General features: G+C 37.3%; 1 protein-coding gene across 1 annotated transcript; it reads left to right on the top strand.

Annotated features, from left to right (window-relative positions):
• Positions 1-1,626: 1,626 nt before the first annotated feature.
• On the top strand, positions 1,627-23,600 carry apcdd1l (adenomatosis polyposis coli down-regulated 1-like). Its single transcript, XM_030135500.1, has 4 exons — positions 1,627-2,145; positions 13,532-13,715; positions 18,791-19,310; positions 21,248-23,600. Exons 1-4 carry the CDS (start codon positions 2,061-2,063, stop codon positions 22,019-22,021), a joined length of 1,563 nt encoding a protein of 520 aa, XP_029991360.1. The 5' UTR covers positions 1,627-2,060; the 3' UTR covers positions 22,022-23,600.
• Positions 23,601-24,673: the final 1,073 nt, after the last annotated feature.

The raw sequence follows: 24,673 nt of genomic DNA, 5'->3' as shown, positions 1-24,673 counted from the left end.
ATTGGCTTTGTTCCAAATAAAATGGAGTGAAATGGTAAATGTGTTTGTTGGGCTCACAGCATAAAAAATGCATTTACACATCTTAATAGAGCATCTTTTCCCAGAAACAGTGTTCCTATTACTGTCAATAAGCCACAGGGCTCACTGTCAACAGTTTTCATTGGGAATATTTCTTTGGTACAATGTTGTTCCAATGAAAACTGTACAAAGTAAGGTCTGTGAATTATCCAGAGGAACGGGAACATTTAGACATGTTGCTGTTGACATTCTGAACCTCCTTAATCCTACTGTCCTGCGACCATCAACGCAAAGTCACACTGTGCAGGCAAACATTGTTCAAAACCACAGAAACTTCTTTTAATAAATGCTTGTCAAATATGTCAGGATGTTCATAACGTGAAGAAAATGATGCACATGAAACGCAGACATGTTTCTGTTTGAAGGACTGGTGCAGCTATGAAAACATGAGTCCTGAGCAAGAATATTTCACCCAGTGTAAACATAATGTATGGAGCTTCAGTGAAGACCATAAAAAGAGATATTTCTATAGCGCTAAAATCACAACTTAATGTAAATTTGGGGATTTCATTTACCAGTTTGCCTGACACGGTGGTCAGCGGGCAAACTGGGGTGAATTTAGGCGTGCGTGTTTTCATGGAAGTTACTGATTAAAGAAAATAATAACATTGGAAAGAAACTCCTGAGAAGTTTCTCAGCTCAGAATCTACCACAAATATGCACATTTATACTTTGCTTAAGTACTAACTTTGTAGACCAAGTATTTTCATTTTCTGCTACTTTGTATTTTCACTCTTCACTCCGTTGTATTTATTTGACAACTTTAGTTTGCAATCTTTTTGTCTCATAACATCTTACAAAGATCAGTGTGTAGTCAGTTCACAGTTCATCTATGTATCTCTAAGAGCTTCACTGAATACCAATTTATGTCTAAGTCCAAATCTAAAGACAAATATCTGTATCAGGAGTTTGTTTTTTCTTCCCTTTTCTCCCATGAATCATGTGACAAACATTCAGATATATCTGGGATCCCCGTTTATAAAACTGGATATAAAGTAGCTCCACCTTTTTGTAGCTACAACAAAAACATGCTGCAACTACAATGATGCTCCAGTATTAATAATCCAACGTTGTTTATAAAAAATATATCAGTCAGAGGAACCAGAACAGTACTTTTACTTCTACTTCTACAATGCATTATTTTATTTTATTTTTTTTACATTAATTTACTTGTGCTTTTTCTGAAGTAAAGGATGTGAATACTTCTATCCCACTGTTACCATTCGTAATGTTTTGAAAATTCTTAAACATGATCCATTGTGGATGTTTTATTTACATGTGGGGTAACTTTGCGGCTCCAGCTCCTATTCATCACTGCCCTTTTGCACCTTACTCTAAAAGCTCCCAAGAGCTTTTACTTTAGGAAGTTTGGAGCTCAAATCCCCTCCTCCACCCACTCACTCACTCTCTCACGCACATACACTTAGACTTAAAACTTTCTCTATCTCTGCCCTCCCTCCATCCCCCTTTTTTTTTTCCTCCCTCCTCTCGGCTAAAAACTATAAGAGCCGGACTGAAGTGCACACACACACTCACAAAATACTTGCATGCACATATGCATAGAGTGGAAGCAGCAGCTCTCCACAGCACTGAGGCAACGGTGTGTGATTGAGAGAGAGAGAGAGGGGGGTGGAGAGAGACAGCAACAGAGAGAAAGAGAGAGAGAGTACTTTCTGTCTCTCACCAACTAAAGGGAAGCACCAGTGTGGAGAAGTTGCTTGAAGTGAGTGCTCCAGCTGAGGACTTTTCCTATCAGACCATGGAAGCAAAGCAGAGGAGGTAGAAGTATAAGAAGAGAGGGGAAAGAAAGAAAGAAAAAAAAAAAGTGGCCATACAGGAGATTTCTTCTGAGGGATTACTGGACATTTTATATGCGCTCGTGTCATGGTGATATCCTACATGATCGCCTCCCGTTGACAGAAGCCTCTCTGTTTCTTGGATTTCCCAAGGATCAAAGTTTGTTTTCTGAGCACAGTGTGTGAATGAAGTGTGCGGAAGCAGGAAACATGTCAAGCGGACCTCTCAGTCACCTGTTGAGGGGAGTCTGGTTGCTGTGGTTCTGGCAAGGTGGGTTTACGCAGTGTCTGCAGGATGCCAGTGTGTTTTTCTATCCATCTATTTTTAGATTTTGTAGTTTGCCTTCAAGGATACTCTCAGAATTTTATAGATTTGTGTGCCATGAGATGGAACACACTCCCCCTTAAATAAATTCAGAATTAAAGCCTAAAGCTAAGTATAATGAAACTCTTGAAAAAAGATTAATTTTGATTGAAATGATTAAACCCTTAAACTGATTACAGAGGGGGTTAATCACATGGTCTGTGGAGGAATTAAACATTTGAACTTATTATAACTTGTTGGCATGTAAGCAGTTGAAATGTAATCTCAAAAGATTTCAGAGGATGTTCTCCTTCAATGTAAAGCTTTATGGGCAATAAAGCAATCAAATAAATTCGCTCTCGTGAGAAATCAGCTGAACACTTGGGGATTTAGCTTAAACAACGTGTAGCAGGCCTCAGAAACAAAAAGGAAAGGATTAGATCAGACAAACTGCTAATTATATGGAAGTTCTTAAGCAATTTGTCACAATTCAAGTGATTTGCAAAGTTCAACATTTATATCAGCACTTTGGAAAAGTAAAAACACAACCTATGCTGATATTAGGTTCATGAATAGGTGGTCTGTGTTCGCTCTGTCCTGCTATGTGGGTCTTCAAAGCATCAGACGGATCCATGGCCGCTGGAGGAGTCTTAAACAGGGCTCTGGCTGGTGCCTTTAAACAATGGTTCCCTAGGAGCAGGGAAGCGTGGCCCTGGAACTAATGTTGCCATTATGTTAATGGTTAGAATAACAGGAGACAGCCATTACCAACCTTACCTCAGGCTGCTGAGCAGAGCTGATTGTCCAGCAGGCACAGCCTCGCCGGCGGAAGCGCTAGGTTTTGACCATCAGTGCTGGTTAGGGTGACGGGTGTTGGGACGCAGACAGGAGGGGGCATCTGCCTGCTTGTAATTATCATCATCCAACACCTCAGCACTAACCCCCCACCCCTCCCATTTTCAGACGCTTTAATGGTAGACTGGTATCTGTGAACTGTTTTTCTTTTGCACTTCTCAAGTCTAGTGGAGGAGACAGGCGAGGTTGAGTCGCTGGCCCTAAACTGATGCCATAAGGGGCAGAGCTGCTTTCAGACGGAACAGAAGACAAATTAGAAATTAATGTACTAAGGAGACATTCTTTTGGAAAATGAAATGTGTAGTCAGACATATTTAAACAGATGTAATGTCAATTCTGTGAGGTGGAATTTCCAAAATCAGTTTCTTTTCAGAGAGGTTAAAACTGGCTTTATTCTGAACCAATTCCACACATACATGCCAGAGGAAAAACTCTCAAAATAATACATTGATAAAGCAAAAAAGCAGTATCAAACCAAAATTGCAACTTTAAAACTCCAAATTCTTTTTCAGGAAAAATAAAAAATGACTGATTTGTTGTGTACCGCAATTAATATCTGCAGAACACCCAGTTTGGATCACTGGACGGAAACATTTGAAATCCTATTTCTGCATTTGACTGTTCTGTCAAAACAGAAAAAACCAAGATAGTATTTATTTAAATTAAAATCCTGGATGCAGTTTCAGTCTGAAATTGTCTCTTTCCAACTTGAAACTCTCTCAAAGTATGTGAAACAGCCACCGACCGGATCTCCCAAAGCGTCTCCAAACCAAGTTTTTGGATAAAGGTGAAACCGATGTAATCTCAGCTCTAAAACATCAACGGACCATCAACTTCCCTTGTGTGCTATCTACGTACATCATGACTGCCTTGGCTGTCCACTGAGGAGAGACACCACAATGCATGTCAGGTGTTATTATAATCAGGGATCCTCTTTAATCTTTACTGTCTACTGTCTTACAACTCAAAATACAACGGTTTAATTTGTTTATGTGGTACGTAAACTTGTAAAATTCAGCGAGAGGAAGAGAGGTTTGGTGTGATGTGACGACTGCTTTTTATAATGAAGGTGAGCGCTGCAGTGGAACAGTCTGTGAGTTGTTGCTCTGCGCTAACGCTAACTACAGTCGAACTGGCGGTAACATCCACTGGGCAAACCCCTGCAGATCCCTTGTCTAAATAAACGAGGCCGCTGGATTAACCAGTTTACACAATGATGAAAAGACAACAGTGGTTGTCCATGCGCTGCCCTGGGGACAGAGGTCCGGGAGACTGCTATGAGATGGGGTTAAAGCCCCAAAAAGGAAGGGGGACTAAGGGTTAGAATAACACAACAAACTTTGTGTTCTTTGAAAAAACCTCTACATCAGCCTGACCTTCACCTGACTTTAGTGACAAGGATGGAGGAGAGGGGGAAGCAGAGGCAGGAGGCAGATCTGGGCTAAACCAAGTTCTAAACCAGGGGTGTCAAACTCATTTTAGTTCAGGGGCCACATTCAGCCCAATTTGATATCAAGTGGGCCAAACCATTAAAATAATAGCATAAAAACCTATAAATAATGACAACTCCAAGTTTTTCTCTTCCTTTTTTGTGCAATAAAAAACATTAAATTATGAAAATATTTACATTTACAAACTATCTTTTAACAAAAAAGATGTGAAAAATCAGAAAAAATGTTAATTTGTTAAGAAAAATAAGCTAAATTTTAACAGTCTTACTTGTACATATGCATTACACACAATGTTACACAAACATAATATTGCTGAAATTTTGAAGTTTGGAATGTGTAACTAAAATAAGAATGTTTACAATATTGTGTATCAACTTATTAACACAACTCACAAATTGGATCTACAAATCCACAAAACATTTAGTAACAGACAGAATATTATTAAAATTGTACTTAATTACAGATTGCAGATTTCTTTATTGTCGTTTGACAGCACAGTGTACATACAGCACAGAGTACATCAAACGAGATTTCAAGGGACATTGGGCCGCTGCAACTGGTGCGCCACCATAGAACCCTTTTCTTCGAAATTTGCAGTGAAGAACAAGATAATGCACAGCCCAAATATAAGACATCATACAGTTTTCACACAGTACATGTGGACATTAAAATTGTACTTAATTTTCAGGTTGTTCACATTTTATTGTAAGGGTTACTAGACTATTATTTTACTTTAGATCACATTGGGCTAAAACAAGTTCAACACCCTTGACTGTTAATATCTTCAGTGTAATTTTTGCACTCCATAAAATCATGCTGGGGGCCAGATTGGACCTTTTGGCGGGCCAGTTTTGGCCCCCGGGCCGCATGTTTGACACCCGTGTTCTAAACTGTTTGCATTTTGCCTTTCACAGTTGGTAATGCATGTTTTTTTATACTGTAAAGAATAATAGTTCTGGTCCACTACTGGTCCACAAACATTAAAGAGGATTAAAAACAATACATGCATTGATACTTAGTGAATGTAAAAGTCCTACAGCTTTGCATATTAGATGAGTACTTTGGGAAATCTGAAATTTCCTGCTAAGCGTTAAATAAATCTAACATCTGTTAACCCATAAAGACCCAAAGATCCACTGGCGACCAAAAGCATCTACTGATCTAAACTATTTAATACCTGTTGATCCACTAATCCTATCAATATATGTAAATAATTGGTGTAAAATACAGTTTACCATCTGTTCATGGTCATCAGATATGACCCATTTGGACGTTCAGAGGCTTCGTAGTGAACATGGAAACACTGTCATCTTCTACAACAACGATTCACCAGTAAAACCCATGGAGTTTGACAAATGGCAGTGGATGGAGACACTTGGTTTATGTTCACTTAATGAAAGATTTGACTGAAAAAGTCACTTTTCCCTCAGTTTTCTCTGTTTCTAATAAAATAAACCTCAACTTTAATCTGAGCTTTAATGAAAATCTACATGATCAATGAATTCAATAAAGGAAAATACCTGACTTACACTGAAAAAATGCAAAATAAAGAAAATAATATTGCAATAAATGGTAATAGATCAATTAGGAAAGGTTAAATAGAGAGAAAAAAAATTGGGAACTGACATAAAAGTAGCACTGGGTTTTTATGGATAAAATATGAAGTTCGACTTAGTTCAGACACTGAAATCAAGAAGATAAGACCTGGCCGACACTGTCCCAATGTAAGAAAATCTGCCTCCCATCACCTTCATGGCTCAGTATCTGTACCATGTCATATCTGATCATGGAAACAAAAACCAAAATTTATCTTGCATGACATGTCACTTTTTTTTTTTTCTTTATGTTTACATTCCAGACTTTATTTGGCAGGAGGCTGTGTTTTCTGAAGTTACCACAAAGTTATCAGATGACCACTGGGCATTCACAATGCCACAGCTGTCCAGAACTCCAAGATGTAAAAGAATTTGATCATTTTGACAATTCTACACTATAGAACCAATTTAACACCAATATAACACCAAATATAAAAGAACTGGATCACTCTGCGATGCTTTTGTACTAATTAATAGTTGTGATCAGAGTTGGCCGCTTTATTTCCTTTCCCAACATGACAGTAAAATATTGGTCCTAAATCTTATCATAATTGATGATGATGATGATGATGATGATGATGATGATGATGATGATGATGATTGAGGATATAATTGTTCTTAACTTTAGTCATTATTACGAATAAAGAAATTTTCAGGATTTCATTTTAAATACATTAACTTACTATGTTTAAGGCAATGCAAACTGGTTGATTATAATTTTCCTCAAAATATGATAATTTAAAGCATCAGCTATTTAGCAAACTTTTGTCATAGGTAACAGTGCTTATCCAACTCATAGAATACTTACACTGTAAAAAATGACCGTAGAATAAACACTAAAAAGTTACAAAATTGCAACATAAAAAAACTGTAAATGACAATACAATGCAAAGTTGTTTATTTGAAAAGATTTTTGTGTTAACAATTAAATCAAATATAGCTGTGGTTCTTACAGGAAGAGTATGTGAACAAAACCAGATTTATATGTAGAAATGATGTATTTCTATTGTTTTTAGAAAATAAAACTAAATTGAAAAACAATGTGATGCCGTTTAAATTGCAAGACCATAATGATGAAATAATGGCCTATTTGTTTTTTTGTTTTTAATAAAAAAAGTTATTTAAAAAGTAAACATTTAACAATTTAACATTTAAACTTGTAAATAAATGGGTTGGTAGAGTTGGTAGAGCGGCCAATAACCAAAGGGTTGGTGGTTCAAATCCTGGCTCAGACTGTCCATATGTTAAAGTGTCCATGGAAGACATTGAACCCTAAATTGCTCCCAGTAGGGCCTGGTGGCTTTGGAAAGTGCTTTGGACACCATGAAGGTGTAGAAAATGTGCTAAATAAGTGCAGTCCATTTACCATTTAAATCCAGTGTTAAATATACATATTTAAAATGTTAAATCTACATGTTACTCCGTAAATATGTTTACAATTGGATGTGTTTTTTACAGTATTGTTCTGGTAACCATAGCTACCAGTTTTTTTCCGTAAAAACAACAGGATTTTTTTTACAGTGTAGACATAAAACTCCAATTTAAAGTTTTGACCTGAAAGAAAATTAATAAATACTAGAGCAAATGTGTTAACTAGTGAGCTTTAAACTTGTTATGCAGACTTGGTCATATTGAACGGAGCCACGCTAGCGTTTTCCCTCATTTGCGGAATTAAACTAAACAATTCTCTAAAATACCTGTTGATAATAAAACAAAAACAAGGGAGCTATATGACATTTTACTGAATCTGCCAATCAGACGCAGGTAATGCAGATACATAGTTGTTGCATCACAGCAGTCAAAAATGTAGCAGGTATCTGTTTCAGGATGCCTGGTTAAGATCTGCAGCACAATTCAACTGGACAAAGCAGCTGATATCTATGAGTAATGTTGTGCAGTCTGTTAAATATGAGGAATATTTCTGCTCACACCTGTTAAATACAGCAAAAAAAAAACAAAACACACACACATGCTCAGGTCATGTCAGTAATCTTATCATCCAGTATAGGAGGGAGAGTCTCCCCATCCTCCTCTAACCCCTCATCTTTTGACCAACTTGATTCACCTCATCAACCATTGAGTCATAAGGGGAAAAAAATGAAACAAAGACAGAAAGAAGGAAGGAATCTAAAATCTATCCAGGAGAAATGAGCCGTTAACATTGTGGCTTTTTCATGAGGGGAGGGGAGCGGTAATCAGGAGGAAGGGCAGCGGGGCATTGGCACTTCAGGGACAGTTTGGAGGGTTTTGTTCTGTGGCGTTGAGGCAAAGAGAGGTGAGAGGGTGATGGAGTGTCACACTGAAAAAAAAAATGTGGCTAGGGTGCAGTTAAAAAAAGGGAAACATATGAGTAGGAACTGAAAACACTGGAACATGGACAGATTAATTTTGGACCGGCAACATTTTCCCTGAGGAAAAACTGGTATTTTCTTACACCTTCCTCTTTGGCAGCTTTAGTGATTCTCCTTAAAATCCTTAATAAAAGAGGTAATAGAGCCTAACAAAGACCTCTCTCTGTAATGAAAGAGGATTGACTTAAATGTAAGCGCTTGAATCCCCCAGCAAACCCTGAATCAAAAGTGCCTGGATCTGATTTTTGTTTTTGCAGGATAGCTCTAAATAAAGAAGTACATAAAACTGTATTTTGACTTTGGCTCTGTGGATGAGACATGAGAGACGAGAGTGAAGGCTGCCAAACCGTAATCACAAATGCAAACAAACAAACAGAGTGAAGCCCGGAGGTCCTTTATAAATGGTATCCCTTCTGCCTTGAAAATCAATGTGTGCAGTGTGTTTCTGTGAGCGTGTGCGTGCATGCATGTTTGCGTGCGGATACAGGATGAATATAGGAGCTCAAAGCCAGGTAGATTACTTTGGCCGGCCATCAGTCAGTTGAAGTGAGGCCTGGTGGCAGTGGTGTGTCGGTGCTGATGACAAACTGACCATCCAGACCACACACAGGTCACAGGCTGCGGCGCTGACCTCTTGTGGTAGAATGATGACACTGCATGAGGATAAATGGGATGAGTGTAGTCTCTGTGGGCTTCTAAGTCAAGATCTGGCCATGTTTAGTTCAGCTGGTCAGCACAGCAATGGAAATATACTACTCACCTGCATGGAAAATTCTATTCAAGTAAATAAGCATTTGCAGCAAAGTGAAATTAATGTATTTTCTATAAAAGCCCTGGTCTGGTCCCTCTGACTGATATGTGGCATCATTATATCATTAATAGTAAAGCATCAGTGTTGACACAGTATTTTACTTTTGGAGATGAGGCAGATGGAGTTAGTTTAAACTCATTTATATCCACTTTTACTAGAGCAGGGGTGTCAAACTCATTTTAGTTCAGGGTCCACATTCAGCCTAATATGATCTAAAGTGGGCCGGACCAGTAAAATAATATAAATAATAGGATAAGAACTTATAAATAATGTCAACTCCAAAGTTTTTTTTCTCTGTTTTTGAGTGAAAAAAGTTAAATTCCGTAAAGAAAATGTTTATATCTACAAACCGTACTCGAACACAACATGAACAAGTGCAATTTTAACAATATTACGCCTTAGTTTATCATTTATACATGTGAATCACAACTTACAGATCACAGTGGATCTACAAATACACAAAACATTTAATAACAGGGAGAATATTTTTAAAATTCCACATACTTCTCTTAAGAAATTTCAGGTTATTCACATGTTTGGGTAAAGGCTAGTCTGTAAATGTAAACATTTTTGTGTAATTTTTTTTTTTTTTTACACTACAACAAAGAGAAAAATTTGTAATTTTCATCATTTATAGGTTATTATGATAGTATTTTACTGGTCTGACCCACTTGAGATTGAATTGACCTAAAATGATTCTAACATCCTTGATTGTTAATATCGTCAGTGTAATTTCTGCATTTCACAAATTCATCCCAGGGACCAAATTGGACCCTTTGACGGGCCGGTTTTGGCCCCTGGGTCACATGTTTGACACCTGTGTACTAGAGGGACACCAAATAAATCTGAAGTCTCATCAAGTGATTAATAGGAAATAAGAGAAATCGAAGTTTTGTTTACTGAGTTTTTCTCTGAAATCTCTGATTCATGGTGAGATGCTGGAAGATTCAAATATTTATTGAAGTGAAATCATGTGGGAAGGGAAAAAATAACTATTTTGTGGAGGTGTTAACATCTCAAAAACCTAAACTCTGCACTGTGAGTCAGAGGATTTTTGTAAGATGTCAGAAGCTGAAAAGGGTGGAATCCACTGGCTTCACAACAATGTGATGTATTCAAATGGTTTGTTATATTATCACAGGGTAACTGAACATCCTCTTTTGCCTGGACAGGTCCTCTTTTCACATCCTGTCTGGAGCTTTCAGGGGTTTGTTTTGTTATATACCTGAATGTTCTGTCCATACAGAGGAGACCTGCTTTAAATATATTAAAGTTCAAAGGCATCTTTGAGTAAACTTCGAGTACCATTTAAGTATCCTGATGCAGGGCCGAAAGTTCTCTGTTTAGGAATATGGATACCCTATATCACTCTTTAAAAAAAACAAAAAACAAAAAAAACAATAATTTGTAGGACCTGATGTTGCCATCATTTCTGATGAAAAGTATCCATTAAGTTAAAGTTACATTTCATTTTACTTGATACACTACTTTACTTAGATTGAATTAGGTAAATACTTATTAACTAATGAACGAGTGTGTAAAAAGAAAGTATGAAGGAACAAAAGCTACTGGACAAGTGTAGAAAAAAAAGTTTAATATTCCCCACTGATATGCAATAAAGTTGGAGTATCAAGTATCAGAAAAGGAAAAGGTCAATTTTCTCAAATTTTGTTCTTAAGGACAGTAGTTAAGCAAAAAAAAAAAAAGTTGCTTTCAGCCAGTGCTTGATGCTAACATTAGTCTCACCGTACCAGAGCAGACCGACTGTGAGAATGAGAGGAGAAAAAAAGGGCTTTAAATCATTTTAAACACAGTTTTATGGGTAAAAATACGTGGAATCTGTTTTGAAAGATGCATGAAGAAATATACTGTAACAGGGAGGTGTGGGCTGCATAAAGGGGGAGTTTTAAAGAGTGCAGCGGAAAAAAATAAATCAATGGGACCTATTGCAAGGTAAAACTAATGATATTTGACTGCCTGTGTAGGAAATGAATCAACTAAAATAGTCCCCCATCTCCCCCAAATTGAGATGGGGGTTGGATATTATCATATGTATTACAACATCGCCTCAATTGTGGTTGGAATAGGTTCTTTTGTAGAAGAATACTTAAAACCCCACGATGAGCAATTTTGTTTTACTAAGCTCTGCTTTTATGAGTACTCTTTCAGTAAATGCAACCATATGCCCGACTGGAATGAGATCCGAGAGAGGGAAAGGGGCTGAATGACAAGTGACCTCAAGAAACACTCTATAGAAAGGCTTTGGCAAAAACAGTAACTCAAATATAGAAACCCAAATGACTCCACATCACATACTGGGACTCTCTGTCCATTCACCGTGTGCCGTATGTGAGGAACCACTTAGGCAACATGTTGCATGCAGCTACAAAGGGCGACTAACATAAAACAGACCTATTGGATGACTCGCAAGAAGCAGTGGAAATTAATTAATCCTGATTAGTATTTCTGCTTCGTGTTCTCCCGTGGGAGCACAGCTGGGTTGGACTGACCGGGTTCCCTCGCCAGCTGCAGTGACACAAAGCATAAACAAACACATCACCGCATGGGGAAAATTGCAAACATGTTTCAAAGCCTGTGACAGGAAAAAGAAGTATTAATCATATCAACAAACTGACAGACTGCTCCAAGAAGGAGAAATGTGCATTGAGCTTTAATCTGGTTTTGTGGTCTGAGGCTGTCCAAGCTCTACAGATGTGTGTGTTTGTGTCTGTGTGTACATCAGGTGAAAGGATGCTAGGAAATGACTGCGCTGAACACATGTCTGTGGTTGTGGTCAGCATATGGGAAGCATTCCAAGAAAAAAGGGAACAAAAAATATCCTCCATCTGACACTAACAAGGTTAATAAACCCTGATCATTCAAGCTCCATGTTGGACCCTTAAACAGAAAAATCCACTGGCAACTTAACGTCACACTCTTTCCACACAAAGTCCCCATTTTCCTGCAACTGCTCAGCTTTGAGTGAACAAACTCAACTGTGGCTCAACTGGGGTCTTAAAAGTCAATGCCTCCACAGCAAACTCCCAGTTCAGCTGAAGGCTCAACAGGTGATGAGCTCCCCATGTGCATCTAAAGTCAGAGGAGAAAAAGTGGACTGGGACTACAAACATAAAGCTGTCTAACACAGATGACCCTGTGAAAGTTGAGAAAGTACAAGGAAGAATGTGAGAGCTCAGGGATAAAGAAGAGCAAGAGGGAATACAGGAAAGAGAAAAAAGAAACTGAGGCAAAAACAAGTTGGATTCACCGAGTGAAAAGGATATGAAGGAGTCTGTGAGAACTCACCCTTCTTGCTTTTTGACATTTGTTTTGGGAGGAGGAAAGTGAAGCTATAATTTTCATGCACAAAATAATCCACATACACACACATTGCTCAGACCCCAGTGGCCTTCCTCACATTGCAACCATGAGGGTGCAATCAGAAAATTTCTCTCGCCTTTGTCTCAGTTGAAACCAGATCAGCACACTTAGCCTTTCCTTCTCAATAACACACATGTTTGTGGCAACACGTAGATAAAGCAAAAAAAAAAAAAAAGCAGTTATGATCAATGACAGGCAGAAAGGCTACAGGTGTGCATATGTCAGATCAATAAATGTTATAGAATGAATAATGCTTTCATTTAGATTAATTTAACTGTCAGCGTTTGGGGAAAATACAAGCAGGTCCATTTATCATCATAAGTGTTTTTTGAATCATATTATCTACAGATGTTTTTGGCTCATTGGGCCTGCTGCTGTCACTGACCCACTGTTTGCTTTATCACAATGACAGAACTGTATATACACAAAGTAAATCCACTTGTGCAGGTGATGATGTGCACACAAACACAACATCGCCAACACACACACCTCCTGCCTTTAAGCAAAACAAAAGCATTGTGCTGCAGCTGCAGGAGCGACAAGCCAAAACTGTCTGCATCGTGGCCAATGTCCTGATTCACAGCTATGTATGGTTTCTATAGCACCGTCTCACCACTCATTACATGGAAAATTTACCAAAATTACAGCCCTGAAACAGCTTGCAGTCAACCAGAATTGTGTTTAGATGTAACAGTGAGACGATGTGACTGTTCCCTCATGGCTGTGTTATTCCCTTCATTTTCTGATGAAGGAGGCCAATAATCATCCCAGAAGAGAGTATAATCTGTATTTATCGGGTCCAGAGCCTGGAAATATAAATTAAATGTAATGGAGCTTCTTTGTTTAAAACTAAGTATGCATAACTGTGATTATCTTCTCACTGGTTTTCAACTTTTCCCTCCTCTTTAGCTGTGTTTGCAGCTGGGACTGGTAGTAAACTATGGGAAGTGCCCACAGGCCCCTTCACTTCCTCCTCCAACCTCAGTGAGAGTCTGCAGTGGGAGCCTCACTGTCAGTACAGCCACCTACAGGACAGAGCAAGAATCACAGCAGATCTCCCCCCAACGCTGGACGGCACCTGGGTGTCAACAAGGTCAGCTTTTACCCATCAGAAGAGTCTGGAATCTGCCTGAACTTTAACCCTTTCATGCATGAAATATGAGAACCTTAATTGATTTTTTTTTTTTTCCTGAGTTTTTATTCCTCTTTAGGCATGAAAAAAATAATGAAATTGAAATTGTTTTTTATGAACCAATTTTTCATGGAGTTGCAAAAATGTCTACTCAGCTGGACACCATGTGTTTAATCTTTTTAAGCAAAGAAACATGTATTTATTGATAAACTGTGTGAAAACTATGAAATAATTTTTAAAATGTTGTTAATCTGATGTTTTGTCACATTTTAACAAACTCTAATACTAGTTATTAATCACTTTATGGAGATTATATACAAAAAAAAAAAAAAACATAAAAACTTAATGTTAATGACAGTCTAACAACAATAACAAGCACCTGATTTACACTCAAATATGTTAGTGCAGATCAGGTTTATCAAGAACAGCAAAGCTACAGTAATGGTATGAATTGCAGTGTATGGGATGATGCATAAACATCCACTGTGTTGGTTGATAGGGAACTAAAACAATAAAATCCTTGAAAATACGATAAGAGAACAGCTGTAGAATAACTGTCCACTGTGGTGACCACTATGCATGAAAGGGTTAATTTTATCCTGGTCTTATGTATTTCCTTCTTTTTTTATATGGCTCTCATGCTGCAAATGGTTTGATGTTATTCTACTGCAAACCATGCCATGAAAAGTACTGTAAATACTCAGTTCAGAAAAGCGCTTCATTAGGTGGTTGAAACACAAATAATACTTAGATATAGTTGATATTAAAGTCAGTGATTTAAATTTTATTATTGAATGCTATTTGGAACATTTTAGTCCAGTATGTCCACACCAACATTGTGAAAACACAACATGAAGTAAAATACGGTTAAAACTATTGTCTTTGTCTACACATGTAGAACCTTAACAGAACAGTTTAATCCAGTGTTTTGGGGTCACCTGGAATTCAAATGGGATCGCCTGAAATTTCTAGTAATTGATAAAAAAAAAAAAAATTACTTATAAAAAATATTTTTAATGCTTCAATATATTTCATCATAATTAGAACACTATACACTTTTCCTAATAAAACTCACGTTCATATAAAATGCAGGATATAATATCTGTTAGGGCATATCTTGATTGACCTGATCATGTGACCATGTGCATTAGCTACTATGCTTCAACCTGCCTGGACACAGTCGCAGTCAGAAAACTGGTGTCACATACAATTTTACCCCTGTATTATTTTTGTACTTCTGGTATTTTGGCACATGTGCAGTACGTGGGTAAATTTGGTACACCGCGCAGTGTGCTGGTTTTACACCCGTATCATATTTACCCCCATTAACAATGTAGTTTTGAATATCCAAATAAAGTGAAATTCACTACAGTAGTTACTGTAGTACTTGCAGTTGTAGTAGTACTCTAGTAATGGCGATTACTATTGTAGCAGCTGTCCAGGAAACAGTTCTTGACTTGGTTTCTAATATTCCATTTCTGAGCTTTGTCGAGTCCAGCGGGATACTGCCCAGTACTCAAGTACTCAATCAACATCTCCGTCTGCTTCTCGTAGGCTGACATCTTTGACTCCAGTGATGCAGACTTCGACTCCAAATCCATCTTACATTATATATATTGGAGTTTGCAATTAACAATTACTGACTGTGTAACTGTAAGAGTAACACAACCGGCAAACTAATAATCATACATCCATTCACTTCGATTTGACAAAAACGATGTCAACAAAGATAAACAAAGTTAACACATGGCTGACTGTTATAAGGATCCCAATAATATGGAAATCAAGTCATGTAATTACCTCCGCCAGGGAGGTTATGTTTTTGCCAGGGTTTGTTTGTTTGTTTGTTTGTTTGCTTGTTTGTTTGTCTGTCTGTCTGTCTGTCTGTCTGTCTGTCTGTTTGTTTGTTTGTTTGTTTGTTTGTTTGTTTGTTTGTTTGTCTGTCCGTTAGTGTGCAACATAACTCAAAAAGTTATGGACAGATTTGGATGAAATTTTCAGGGTTTGTTGGAAATGGGATAAGGAAGAAATGATTAAATTTTGGTGGTGATCAGGGGTGGGGGGGCCCACGGGGGGGGCCACTGATCAGCCTTGGCGGAGGTCTGCGCTCTCCGAGTGCTTCTAGTTCTGTTCTGTAACTTCAATTAATCTCCTGCTCAGACATTTGCACATGTTCATGATATGATCTCGGTAACTGTCATGCAATTTAAACCAAAGCAGATGCAGCCAGAGGTAGAGACTTAACATTTGGACATGTACTAGTCTGGAGCACAGCAGTGAATGAAAACATAGTTATGAATATTATAGTCTGTGTCTGCAATTAGAAGGACATGTAGGTAGTTGATGTGCAAGGGGAAGATTCAGGGGACAGGGTCAGATGGAAGTAGATGATTTGGGGGTGGTGGTGGGAAAAAGTAGAAAAAAAACATACAAAAAATTAAAAAAAAAAAAAAATAATAATAATAATAATAATAAAAAACATAGAAAATTTAAAAAAAAAAAAGAAAAGAAAAAAGAAAAAAAATTAGAAAATGAAAAACAATTTAAAAAATTAAAACAAAAAACAAACAAAAAGAATAAAAAAAATACAAAAAATTAAAAAAAAAACATTAAAAAAAATGTAGAAAATGAAACACAATTTAAAAAGCAAAAACAAACGAAAAAGACTAAAAAATAAAAAATAAAAAACATACAAATTTTTTTTTAAAAAAAAGTAAAAAAAAAAAAAAAAAAAGAGAAAAAAACAAAAAATCAAACAAAAAAAATAAAAAAAAATAAAAAAAAGCATACAAAAATAAAAAATAAAAAAACATACAAAAAAAATAAATAAACAAAAAACGTGTAAAAATAAATAAATAAATAAATAAAAAAAAAAAAAAATTTGACTAATAAAGGGAGCAGCCAAAAGCAACAGCAGGTCTTCAAATAGATTCCATTGAATGTCACACTCTGGTCCAATAAAGCACTTGGCTCCAGTATGTTTGAAATGGTCAGTGTTCAATGGACTTCGATTCCAACCTGCCTCTATAGATCTGAGGCCCACTAGACCTAAACACAACTCTGTTTATGGTAGGAAACTAAATTGTGCCTTAACTTATACCAGAGGTGTCAAACTCATTTTAGTTCTGAGGCCACATTCAGCCCAATTGGATCTCAAGTGAGCCAGACCAGTAAAATAAAAGTATAATAACCTAAAAAATAATGACAATTTCAAAATGGTCTAATTTAGTAACATTAAATTATGAAAATATTTCCGCTTACGAACTATCCAAAGAAAAAAGAATGGGAATAACCTGAAAAAAATGAAATTTCTTTTTTAAAACATTAGTGCAATTTTAACACTATTATGACTCAACTTACCATTTATATCATTTATCATGGATCAGATCTCCAAAGGCACAAAAAATTTAATAACAGGCAGAATATTGTTAAAATTGCACTTACTTTTCTTCAGACATTTCAGGTTGTTAATATTTGTTCAGGTTTTTCACAATATATTGCTAAAGGATAGTTTGTTAATGTCAGTATTTTCATAATTTATCCTTATTTTTGGCACTAAAACAAAGAGAAAAATTTGGAGTTGTCATTATTTATAGGCATAACTTATTTTTGTTATTTTTTTTCACATTAACTCATAAAGACCCAGTGCTACTTTTATGCCACTTCCCAAATAAATTTTTCTCTCTATCTAACCTTTTTTTAAAGTTATTTATCACCATTTATTATATTATCCTCTGTGTTTTGCTTTTTTTTTCCCATGAAAATCAGGTATTTTCCTGACTTTTTCAGCAAAGATATCAACAACTGAATGTAAAAACTAGTGTCCACAACCACTGTCATTTATCAAACTCCGTAGGTTTTACTGGTGAATCAATGCTGTAGAAGATGACAGTGTTTCCACGTTCACTACAGAGCCTCTAAACGTCCAAATGGGTTATATCTGATGACCATGAAAAGATTACAAACTGCATTTTGCTCCAATTATTTATATGAATTGACAGAATTAGTGGATAAACAGGTATTAAATATTTTACATTAGTAGATGGTTTTGGTCGTCAGTGGCTCTTCGGGTCTTTATGGGTTAAACCAAGTACAAAATCTGGAGTCGGTATTTATAGGTTATTGTACTATTATTTTACTTAAGATCACAATTGGTCAATATGTGGAACCTGAACTAAAACGAGTCTGACATCCTTGACCACAGGTGTCAAACATGCGGCCCGGGGGCCAAATCCAGCCCGCCAAAGGGTCCAGTCCGGCCCTTGGGATGAATTTGTGAAATGCAAAAATTACACTGAATATTTTAACAATCCTTTTAGTTCAGGTCCCACATTCAGACCAATTCAATCTCAAGTGGATGGGACCAGTCAAATACTCTCCTAATAACGTATAAATAATGACAACTCCAAATGTTCCTCTTTGCAAATGTAAATATTTTCATGTATTTACACTAAAACAAAGTATAATTTTGCAAAAAATGTGAATAACCCGAAATGTCTTAAGCGAAGTAAGTGCAATTTTACCAGTATTCTGTCTGTTATTAAATGTTGTGTGTATTTGTAGATCCACTGTGATCTGTAAGTTACAATGTACATGTGTAAATGATAAACTGAGGCAGAATATTGTTAAAATTACACTTATTTTTTCAGTTTGTTCATGTCATTCACATTGTTTGAAAGGATAGTTTGTAAATGAACTTTTCATAATGTAAATGAACTTTTTTCACTCTAAAACATAGAGAAAAGTTTGGAGTTGACATTATTTATATATTATTATGTTATTTTACTGGTTCAGCTCACTGCAGTTCAAATTTAGCTGAATCTGGCCCGTGAACTAAAATGAGTTTGACACCCCTGTCCTTGACCGTTATTATCTTCAGTGTAATTTTTGCACTTTGTAAATTCATCCCACTGACTGGGTTGGAACCTTTGGTGGGCCGGTTTTGGCACCCCTGACATAACTATTACATAGGAATACGGCATCTATCCCTACTTCTACAAGATATTAACCACTTCATCCTCTCTATCTGTGTTTAGATGTGAAGTTCGGCCCGGTCCAGAGTTCCTCACTCGTTCCTACACGTTCCACCCCACCCGTCACTTCCAGGCCTTGCAACACTACTACACCGACAGCGGCTGCGAGGACCCAGCCTACTCCCTGATGACCAGAGGGAAGCTTCGCCTTCGCCAAGCCTCCTGGATCACTCGTGGTGGTACTGAGGCGGAACACCACATCAGCAAGGTGGGCATTGTGGTCCACAGTTTGGCAGCCAAGCAGAGGTTGGTTTCCCGGCTGCCTCCGTCCTGCGTGGGTCTGACCTTGGGCCGAATGGTGCCGGGAAAGCTGTATGAGCTGTACAACACCAGGGCGGGGAGGGGGTGTCTGGCAGCACTGGGATTCTCTATGATGGAAATGGGTCTAATACGAGTGGAGACACAACATCGTGGCCATGAAGGGAAGGTCCAAGAGTTATTCTTAGGGGACATTCACACTGAGTGGACACAGAGGACTCACCACAGACCTACAGGATACCAGCAGCCACTGCAGAACGCCATGGTGAGACATTTTACAAATATACATTTCATTAACCAGAACTGAGACAAAAATAACAGTGAAAGTTTAAAATACTTAGGGTAAGGAAGTTAGAAGTTCGATCTACAGTAATGAGCACTGTACACAGTAATATTTAAACCACAAGTGTCAAATATGTGGCCCGGGGGCCAAATCTGGCCTGCCAAAGGGTCCAATCTGGCCCATAGAATGAATTTGTGAAATGCAAAAATTACACTGAAGATATTAACAATCAGTGGTGTCAAAATCATTTTAATTCAGGTTCCTCATACAGACACATACAGTCCAATTAGATTTCAAGTGGATCAGAACCAGTAAAATATTATCATTATAACCTATAAATAATGACAACCCCAAATTTTCTCTGGTTTTTTTCAGTGTAAAAAAAAGTAAAATTGCATGAAAATGTTTACATTACCAAACTATATTTTTACAAAAAATGTGAATAATCTAAACAAATATGAACAAATGGAAATGTGTTAAGAAAAGTAAATGCAATTTTACCAATATTCTGCCTGTTACTCAATGTTTTGTGCAATTGTAATGAACGCGTGTAAATGATAAACTGATAAACTGAGGCATAATATTGTTGAAATTGCACTTGTTTTTCTTAAGACAATTCAAGTTGTTCATGTTATTCAGATTTTTAATAAAACTTTGTAGATGTAAACCTGATCATAATATAATTTTGCTTTTTTCACTGTTACTATTTTACTGGTCTGGCCCACTTGAGATCAAATTGGGGCGAATGTGGCCCCTGAACTAAAATGAGTTTGACACTCCTGATTTAAACAGTTGTTGCTCAGTGTCTGTTTCATCCCAACCTTCTGAAAATAGGTTGAAAGATATTACAATAACAGAGAATAACCGAGCATTAGTTTTCCTTCCAGAACCAATTTAAGCCTTTACAGGACCCTAAGTAGAATTTGAGTTTGGGGACCCCCACTGCTTCTGCACATGTCAGTACTATTGGTTGTTGTGAGTCTTTCAGTCCTTTTGCAATCACCTTCCTGCTGCTTTTGCATTGATGTAAAGTAGAAGGCTCTAACCTCACATTAGTCCTGAACTCCTCCATCAAAATGTGTGGAATTCAATCAACCAGTGCATTAGTTAACAGGCCTGAAATAATCAATCAATCAATCAATCAATCAATCAAACTTTATTTGTATAGCACTTTTCATACATGTTAGATGTATGGAAAGTCCTTTACATCAAACCCCCCACTGTCCCACAGTTGCCAATAGAAATAAAAATAAAAGCAACAGAGTAAAACAATGTTAAAAAGTAAGAGTTTAATTAAAAGCTCAACTAAAAAAAATAGGATTTGAGTTTACTTTTAAAAACATGAACACTGTTAATGCTATGTTTTGAGTAGTTCGTCCTGACATATTCATCATATTGTCTTGTGGGGGATTTTAGGGCTCAGTAAAATAAAATGACAATTATATGCATTTCAATAAACTGGTGTGGGGCAAAAAAAAAAAAAAAAAAACTAGGTTGCATAATGTTGTCAGAGGCTACAAGAACAGTTGTAGAAGGTTGTGTCTGATAAAGAAGATATAGAGTGATTATGGATGAAGTCAAGATATTTGATATCCTCATCAATCCACACTTGGTTGTACTTCCTGCCAAGTTTTAGCACTTTATCGTAGTATCTAGGAAGATACTGATGCAGCTGATCTGCCACAACAAATCTAGAATAGTGTCTCCATTTCTGCTTAGTTTGCATTTAATATTTCTTTAAAAATGTACCTTGAGTGAGTTAAAATTTCCCAAAAAAAATTTACTAATATGTTCATGAAATAGTACTTCACCTAAGAAAACTGTTTTTGTATATTACATCTTTATAACAGCAGATCTTCTTGGACTACTGGTTTTGTAAAGTAAGCGAGTTAATACTACCTGTCTGTTGTTCTTTACAGCATCATATCCACCCTTGTCCAGTGTGTGCCCTGGTGTACCGGTCATCAGAGCAGCGCCCCCCTGTGTTGCCCCGTGGACCTGTACCCTCTCTGGCTCTGGCTGGCCGCTGGGTCAGTCAACGCTGTGAAACTCGTCCAACAATCCTCTTCCTCACCCGAGACTTCACCTTCGACCCTGATCAACACTCGTGGGAGGGCGTCTACCACCACTACTTGGACGCTGCCTGTTCTCAGCCCACTTTCACCTTGAGAGCATCTGGACACTACGCTCAGGGAAACCCCTCCGCCAAGGTTTCAGGAGCCACTGAGTTTGTTTTCAAGGTCACCCAGGTGGGAGTCACAGCTTTGGACCAGCCCACAGTAAAGCTGCTGAATGGGACGAGGCCAGGAAAGTGTGGGCGGGCAGGGGGCTGGGAGGTCGGGGTGGAACAGGACCTGACTCCCACAGATGGGTGCACGGTATTGGGCATCAAGCTGCCGCATAAAGAATATGAGCTCTTCAAGACTGAGCTGAACCACAGGAAACACCCGCTGCTGCTCATCGGAGAGAGGCCGACTGATGGTTCCAGCCCTGACCGACCGCAGAGGAGGCCTACTTCCTTTCAGGCCCCCTTGGTGCTTTGCAGTGGGGGGGAGTCACAGCCCTCACACCGCTATCGCTCAGGTTTTAACAGCAAGCAAGTCCAGTTAGCAGTGAGCGGGACAGAGCAGCTTGTACAGCTGGTGTTACTGGTGCTGGGATCTGCACTGTACAGCTGCTTCTGTGTTTATTAAAGACTATAACAATCGTACCTGTTCCCACAGCTGAAGTGTTGAAGGACATTGTTTTTCTGGCAGCTTTCCTTCACTCTCCCTCCATATGATGTTGGCCACATGTGTGATGGTCAAAAGAATTCATGAGACTTTCAGGAGAGCTGAATGATTTTTATATCTTCGTGCTCTGTTGGATTGCCAACTGGCGTTCAGGTGCTGCCTGTAGATTCACTTTAATGACTCAAAACTTCAGCGTTGTATGCTTTATTGCTACCTAAAACTAATCTGTATATAAACAACCAACATATACAAATGTCATGGTTTCATTATGTAAAAATATATTATTTTAAGCCTGTTGTATTTGTATAATGTTCAAGAATATGTTTCACTCCATTTCTTGGTGTTTTCTCATGCTACCTGCTTGCAAAGAAAAGTCACAGTGTTGAAATGTGGATCAGTTATTTCAATGCAACTTTGCAACAAGTCTACCATAAATATTATAAATGCTTCATAATTAGGTTATTGATTAAGTTTGAACAGTGTAATCAAGAATTATTATTCCTTACCTTATTTTGCCTTGTCCCTCAGCATGATAAAACATTTGTTTGTGAATTACTAATCTTTATAAACAGCAAAAGTGAACCTAATTGCACTGTTTAAAATGTAAAATTGAATAATTTCTCTGTAAGTTGCAAAGGGGAGTCTTATTGTGAGGTATAAAACCTAGTATTGCCAGTGTTGTAGTGTATGTGCTGGTTGTTATTACCAGATCAGATGAAGCTGACAGGTATAAATGCTTGCTGATGAGGACAAAGCAAAATATCCAATTAGAGCTAACGCTTAATTGTAAAGGTGTATGGGGCTCACAAATTGATAAGCTACAGATTTTTATTTGCCTTATTTTTTAATGTGTTATAAAAGCTTAGTAATGATTGGTAAAGTGTGATGATTAATATCCTAATTATGAATCATTAAATTTATTGTAAAGTAGCAGCATTATTTCTGCATCCAAATGTAAGCCATTTTCATTCCAGCAGACGTTATATGTGAGCTTATCCAGCCAAATGCCAAAAGTATAACTAATGCACTTTGTACAGGCCATTGTTTTGTCTACGTACTGGAAAGTAGAAAATCTGTAATCTTTCTAGTTATCATCCTCACTAGTCTGTTATGCCACTGTAGTGTGAAAAGTGTCTTTATCCTGTTATACATCCTTCACATTAGTGTGCCTTTTTTATCAGCAGTCAAACTAAACAAGTCAGATAAATATTTATTTTAACCATTTATGCTGTATGTCCTGATGAGAAGAGAATGTTGGTCTAAATTTGTAGTTAGTTTGGTCATTTAAGAAGTGATTATTTTATATGTTTAATAAAAAAAATACTTTTCATAATATGTTTTTTTTGTTGTTAATGTACTGATAAAAGTCTTGGGAAACTTTTAATGGTGCTGCAATTCCAAGACATAAACAGAAAATCTGGGCTGTAGCATCAGGGAGGAACCAGGAGCTGGATTTTGTCTGGTCTCTGTGGTCTGATTCAAAGCCCAGATAGTGGGATGAGTGTTCTGCTATTTGATAAATAACTGTCATATGGCTCACACATTACACAAGACATTCCAGTCCAGGTCCAAGCACTGAAAAGGCAAAGGAAGAGAATGAGATAGGATCAGCAGTGAATCATTTGAATGCACACCCATCAACCAACGAAATAGATTTTGCAGTCGATTTGAAAATAAATGAGCCACGAGAAAAAACAGTTAGGACTCAACAGAGAATATATATAGCTCCCAATTTTCATTGTTATGACTAAACCCAGTCAAGCGGTTTGAGAAAGATGTCCTCCATTTGTAAAATCAAGACACCTGCTTGTACAGAATGACTGCAGGCTCTTGTGTAAACTTCATACAGATGCTATGAATATATGGACAAACAATGTTCTATGAATCAAAGGGGAAGAAGATGAAATGACAAAATGTCCCATTGTTTTTACAACAAAACAACTTGGAAAATACTGTAATGTGGTCTGTTGGCATCTTTGAAGATTCAATTCATAAGATTTGTGTCTGCATGTGCGCTTAAGGGCAATTTGGACACGATCCACTGAACCATCATCTGTAGTCCTGCCCCTTCTGCCCCTTCTGCTCTGCCCCATATAACCTAACATAGGAAAAAATATGAATGGAAAAGCCAACTGAATTGTGCCACGTTTTACACATATGATATTTGATCATTTTAAAAGTTAAGATTTTTCAGTTTGTGGTAAAGAAAATAAAGTAACCTCAGCATATTTCACCTTGTTAAGATAAGACAAGACCAGATCAGATTAGATTAGATCAGATCAGACCAGACCAGATCAGATCAGATCAGATCAAATCACACCAGATAAGATTAGATAAGACTTTATTTATTTATTGATCCCACTATGGGGAAGTTTCACTGTTAACAGCAGCAAAATACAAAACACAAAGTGCAGAGAAGACAGACTGAAAAAATAAATCTGCTATTTATATAAATATTTCTATTAATTCAAATTTAAATATTATTGACAAATCTAAAATATAGTTGCAATATAGTTGTTCTTCAAGGGTTAGGTGAAAATCCCTACAAGCCTGGTCAACAACATTTTTAGCAGCTCTGAGAGAAATTCCAATTGAAATGACATTTTCACACTT

The sequence above is a fragment of the Sphaeramia orbicularis genome, chromosome 5 (genome assembly GCF_902148855.1).
Source record: "Sphaeramia orbicularis chromosome 5, fSphaOr1.1, whole genome shotgun sequence".
NCBI classification, from domain to species: Eukaryota; Metazoa; Chordata; class Actinopteri; order Kurtiformes; family Apogonidae; genus Sphaeramia; species Sphaeramia orbicularis.
The sequence above is the reverse complement of the archived record's forward strand: the minus strand, read 5'-3'. Positions and strand labels throughout refer to the sequence as shown.

Bases quoted from the DNA above. Each gene is read 5' to 3' on its own strand.
- apcdd1l (XM_030135500.1), top strand. From the start codon at position 2,061: ATGAAGTGTGCGGAAGCAGGAAACATGTCAAGCGGACCTCTCAGTCAC. The intron at 2,146-13,531 runs GTGGGTTTACGC...CCTCCTCTTTAG, and splicing joins GTTGCTGTGGTTCTGGCAAG to CTGTGTTTGCAGCTGGGACT. The intron at 19,311-21,247 runs GTGAGACATTTT...TGTTCTTTACAG, and splicing joins AGCCACTGCAGAACGCCATG to CATCATATCCACCCTTGTCC.